Below are 5,355 nucleotides of genomic sequence, written 5' to 3'. Positions count from 1 at the left end.
TTGTAGATAAGTAATTAATTAAAAAATTAATGTAAATTCAATTTTACATAAAATAAATTTATTAATTAAAAAATTGATTTCTGAAAGCGAGTTACCAGGGGTTATTCTAATGGCCGTTGTTACCGTCACTATACAGTGGCAATTCCGTAATAATCCACTTTCCCATGCCCCAATACTCAACAACGTTCCTTCTCTTTTCCCTTCCCCTTTTCACTGTCTTTTTCAACTTTGTATCCGTTGAAACCCCATTTCTTCTGTCACCCAGAAATCTCTCAACTCCGTTCTTCTCCAAAGCATTTCCTGCAAAATTTCTCATTATCCCAAAGGAACCCACCAACCATATCTCCTTTCTCTGTTTGTTTCCGTTTCTTCTCCTTTCGCCGGAAACAATGGCGGTTTCCGGTAGCAATTCGACGGAGATTCACCCCGTTGACGAATCTTCATCCAGTTCTTCTACAACTTCTCTATCTAACTTGAAAATCTACGCTGCAATCGGTGTAATCGTTGCGTGTGTGATTGCGGCTTGTGCTTTGATCTTCCTCTGTTTCCGCAGAAATCGGGACTCGAGGAAGCACAAAATGCGGGTGAAGCACAGCTCCGGATTGATTCCTTTGGTCTCCAAGGAGATAGCCGAGATCAAAGAGTCCGATCGGACTGCGGATTGCGAGAAAGGGGAAGTGGTTAGGGTTGAGAAAAAGATGGAGATCGAGTTCGGAAGTGGAGTAGGTAAAAAGAGTCAAGAGAGCGACGTATCCGGAGGGGGTCGGAGCGACGTGTCGGTGGAGGATCAGAACTTAGGATGGGGACGGTGGTACAGCTTGAAGGAACTGGAAATGGCCACCGATGGATTTCTGGAAGAGAATGTGATCGGAGAAGGAGGCTACGGTATCGTGTACAGAGGAGTTTCGCCGGACGGCTCCGTCGTCGCCGTGAAGAGTCTTCTTAACAATAAGTAAGTGAAACGAATCATAACATTCGCTGTAAAGTACTTGCCATTTCAGAAAAATCCTGCACTGTTTTGGTATTATGTGCACTATAATCCATTAGAAAAGGAAGAATTGCACGTCACTTTTGTATTTCATAATTTTTTATTAGCAGCATCTTGGTGGGTGGATAGTGGATTATACAGACAAATTCAATCATTTCATATCGATTATTTTACATTTTTTCTGGGAAATCCGCGTTGAATTTTCCTCTGTTTTGATTATTTTATTTCCTGTTCTGCTACTGGGTTTATGTTTAATCTTCTTAATTTTTAATAAGTTCTTCAAATTCCCCATGAAATTCTAGTTTTGACCGATTTGAAACAATGATCCGAACTTAGTGGTACTATGTCGGTTGTGGGTTTTTTTGTTGCTCAGCATTACGTAAAAGCCAAACTGTCATTTTGTTCTTTACTGCTTTAGTGAGTTCTGATACGTTATCGACACATTTCGTTTACTTCAAATCACATGTCCTTACCTTACCCTGTAATTATTAGCTTTTTTTCCCTTTTTCTTTCCTGGGTTCAGTGTAGATTCTCTCTCAGAAACTGATATGGCCAACTAGATGGTGTGGTGCTTGCCTTAATTAAAGTTAATATTAGACTTTCTGTTGTTTTCTGTACGTATTTGGTTTAGCTTAGGCTTCATGGACTACGTCCTAACCCGACTACATTTGGTTGCTAAGGTAATTCGTACGATTTTTAATCTTAGGTAGAAAATCACCATGGCTTGAACTGATCTGTAGGAATCTGAAATCTGTTATTTAGCATAGGAAGCCTTGTTATTTATTTATAGGCGCTTATCAGCTCGGTAGTCTTCCTTAAAACCGCTACCGATTCTTCTCATTTCTTCATTCTTGGCTCATCACAGACTAAGAAAGAATAGCCAGGAAGGATTTGGTTGTTTTTAATTTGGGACATATTCTCTATTATGTCCATGACCTCTGCTATAATACATTTGGCACACATCTCGTGATAAAAAGAAATGAATTTATCTGTTTTCATAATTTTGTTACAGGGGTCAGGCAGAGAAAGAGTTCAAGGTTGAAGTAGAGGCCATTGGAAAAGTAAGGCACAAGAACTTGGTGGGTCTGATAGGTTTTTGTGCAGAAGGAGCACAGAGGTACATTATAATTTAACACATGAACCTTGTTGGAGTTTATTGTAATCAACTTAACTCTGGGATTTTGTGCAATTTTAGGATGCTCGTGTTTGAATATATTGATAATGGCAACTTGGAGCAATGGCTACATGGTGATGTGGGGCCTGTTAGCCCTCTAACATGGGATATTAGGATGAAGATTGCTCTTGGGACAGCAAAAGGGTAACCTGTTCAATACTTGTTCTATACATGAGAATTCCTTCTCTTACTCTGTCATGTAACATGTGAGATCTCATATCGGTTGGAGGGGGGAACGAAACATTCCTTGTAAGGATGTGGAAACCTCTCCTTGGTAGCAGACGCGTTTTAAAACCTTAGCCCAAAAGAGAAAGTCTAGAAAGGACAATATCTGGTAGCAATAGGTTTAGGTTGTTACAAATGGTATCTGAGTTAGACACTGGGCTGTGTGCCAGAGAGGACCCTGGCCCCTAAAAGAGGTGGATTGTGAGATCCCACATTAGTTGAAAGGGAAACGAAACATTCCTTGTAAGAGTGTGGAAACCTCTCCCTAGCAGACGCGTTTTAAAACCTTGAGGGAAACCCATAAAGAAAAGCCCAAATAGGACAATATCGGCTAGCGGTGGGCTTGAGCTGTTACCCACGTACCTTCTGTTTTTATAGGAAGTTGGCAATAAATATGTTTTAGTTGTATTTTTAATATTTTGTTGCTGATTGCCTGGCCTTATTTGAAACACAGCTTGGCCTATTTGCATGAAGGTTTAGAACCTAAAGTCGTGCACCGTGATGTAAAATCCAGCAACATTCTTTTAGATAGAAAATGGAATGCAAAAGTGTCCGACTTTGGACTTGCAAAGCTCTTACAACCCGAAGCTACCTACGTAACTACTCGAGTAATGGGGACGTTCGGGTATGTTTCTACGTTACTAACAACATTCTATCCAATTTTTCAACCTTAGTCATTCTGGTTTGCTAAGGTACTTTGTCATGCTATAGATATGTGTCCCCTGAGTATGCAAGTACAGGCATGCTAAACGAGGGAAGCGACGTATACAGTTTCGGGGTTCTACTTATGGAGATCATTACCGGTCGAAGCCCAATCGACTATTCCAGGCCCCCAGGAGAGGTAAGACTGTTAAGCCAAGTGCCTCACTGGTTTCATACATATTTAAGTTATCCAATTTAATTTACATTGGGTGTGTTTCTAGATGAACTTGGTGGACTGGTTTAAAGGAATGGTGGCGAATCGACGAGGCGAAGAGGTTGTGGATCCATTGATTGAGATTCCACCCTCTCCAAGAGCTCTAAAGCGACTGTTGCTTGTTTGTCTACGCTGCATTGACTTGGATGCCAATAAAAGGCCAAAGATGGGGCAAATCGTTCACATGCTAGAGGCAGATGACTTTCCTTATCGTTCGGTAAGCACTGTTGTTCATCATGCTCTTTGAATTATTTGACTCAAGATTTGCTGATCGTCATTCTAGTTCATCTTCATCTGCTGTTGTTCTATTTACCCCCTCATTTCCAAAGTTTTCCATAAACCCAATGAAGATGATGCTTGAAACATTTGAACAAATTATCCATTCTCGTCATCTCCATGAAATATGTAACAGTTCAAGCCCACTCCAAGCAGATAAGGTCATTTTTGAGCTTTCTCTTTCGAATTTTCCCTCAAAGTTTTAAAACGTGTCCACTAAGTAGAGGCTTCCACACCCCTATACAAAATGCTTCGTTCTCCTCTCCAACCGACGTAGAGTTGTAGATTCAATAATGAAGGATTGTAACCTCTCTTCCTTCTCAATTTCCAGGAGCTTCGATCGGTGCGAGACAAAGACAGCCAGCCTTCACGACTAGACGTACCGAGTAAACTTCCATCAAAGCATGCTGGTATAGATGACACGGAATCAAGAAAGAGATAAAATCTCATTGCTGTAAGAGAAGCCAGTTCCTAGAGGTCAGATTATTTTATACTAAAATATTTCTTCCTTATAAGTTTTCAAAGATTTAATAGGAGGCAGCGCGGTGTATATCTATGATCTCCCTTATGTTTTTTTGCTGTTGTTTTGGTGTTAATGGATGCCTACAAACATAAGAAATGAGCTTTTTGTATAAAGAATGTCCTATATAAGTCATTAGTTCAGATAGTCGGCCTACTCTTTGTGTCGTGCTAAATTATTACTCATTAGTTTAGATAGTCGGCATACTCTCTATGTCGTGCTAAATTATTACTCATTAGTTTCGATAGTCGGCCTATTCTCTATGTCATGCTAAAATCATTACTCGTTAGTTCATATAGTCGGCATACTCTCTATGTCATGCTAAATTACTACTCATTAGTTCATATAGTCGGCATACTCTCTATGTCATGCTAAATTATTACTCGTTAGTTCAGATAGTCGACATACTCTCTATGTCATGCTAAATTATTACTCGTTAGTTCAAATAGTCGACATACTCTCTATGTTCATGCTAAATTATTACTCGTTGGTTCAGATAGTCGGCATACTCTCTCTATGTCATGCTAAATTATTATTCGTTAGATCATGTTAAGGTCAACGAATCTCGATAGCTTCATGCCTCTAAAGTCTTTGGCCCTCAAGAAGTAAGATGTCTTCTTCTTCTTGTCTTCTACTTCATATCACGTTCACTTGGTTCATAAACATCCATCGCTCAAACTCCACCATAAATTGATTATTATTAGCTTTGTATTACATGAAATTTATTTATTTGTTTGTCTTTATTGGAAGACTTCTAAATGAGATCATATCAAGCGGTATGTAACAACCCTAGATTTCTATTTACCTAAAATCGCTACCATCATCATAACATGGTCATTTTGTGTAGAAATAAGCGTTTAAACTTCATCTTAAAATGTTATCATGGACGTACGTGTTTGAAAACGTTTTTAAAAAGAAATAACGAATTACTAAATGAATATTAAAATTAAAAACGCCCTATTCTTACCGAAATCTAAGAAAATAAATACAACTACCCTATGCATGTGTCATGGTCTCGAATTCTAATGTTATCGTCCGTTGTACAAGAGCGTTTTGCCTAACTTGAAATAGAAGTAACACGTGGCTTGAGTATTTTAAGAAACGGATACAATCATGAGTGGATCTATCATATCATTCTATATTTCCTTAGGTGGCTATCCTGAATGGGTTAACTGGATGTGTATTTATTGTTCTACACATGGTGCACATGTGCGAGTATGGACCCACCAGTCGGTTCGCACACCTCCTAAGCCCCT

General features: G+C 39.2%; 1 protein-coding gene across 1 annotated transcript; it reads left to right on the top strand.

The window, feature by feature from the left end:
- Nucleotides 1–356: 356 nt before the first annotated feature.
- LOC111792269 (putative receptor-like serine/threonine-protein kinase At4g34500) lies at nt 357–4,246 on the top strand. Its single transcript, XM_023673632.2, has 7 exons — nt 357–952; nt 2,001–2,105; nt 2,184–2,306; nt 2,842–3,012; nt 3,099–3,228; nt 3,311–3,520; nt 3,911–4,246. The coding sequence occupies exons 1-7, from the start codon at nt 390–392 to the stop codon at nt 4,019–4,021; spliced, it is 1,413 nt and encodes a 470-aa protein (XP_023529400.2). The 5' UTR covers nt 357–389; the 3' UTR covers nt 4,022–4,246.
- The last annotated feature ends 1,109 nt before the right edge of the window (nt 4,247–5,355 follow it).

This window comes from Cucurbita pepo, chromosome 4 (genome assembly GCF_057944985.1).
Source record: "Cucurbita pepo subsp. pepo isolate OVF chromosome 4, ASM5794498v1, whole genome shotgun sequence".
NCBI classification, from domain to species: domain Eukaryota; kingdom Viridiplantae; phylum Streptophyta; class Magnoliopsida; order Cucurbitales; family Cucurbitaceae; genus Cucurbita; species Cucurbita pepo.
The sequence above is the reverse complement of the archived record's forward strand: the minus strand, read 5'-3'. Positions and strand labels throughout refer to the sequence as shown.

Bases quoted from the DNA above. Each gene is read 5' to 3' on its own strand.
- LOC111792269 (XM_023673632.2), top strand. From the start codon at position 390: ATGGCGGTTTCCGGTAGCAATTCGACGGAGATTCACCCCGTTGACGAA. The intron at 953-2,000 runs GTAAGTGAAACG...ATTTTGTTACAG, and splicing joins AAGAGTCTTCTTAACAATAA to GGGTCAGGCAGAGAAAGAGT. The intron at 3,521-3,910 runs GTAAGCACTGTT...CTCAATTTCCAG, and splicing joins ATGACTTTCCTTATCGTTCG to GAGCTTCGATCGGTGCGAGA.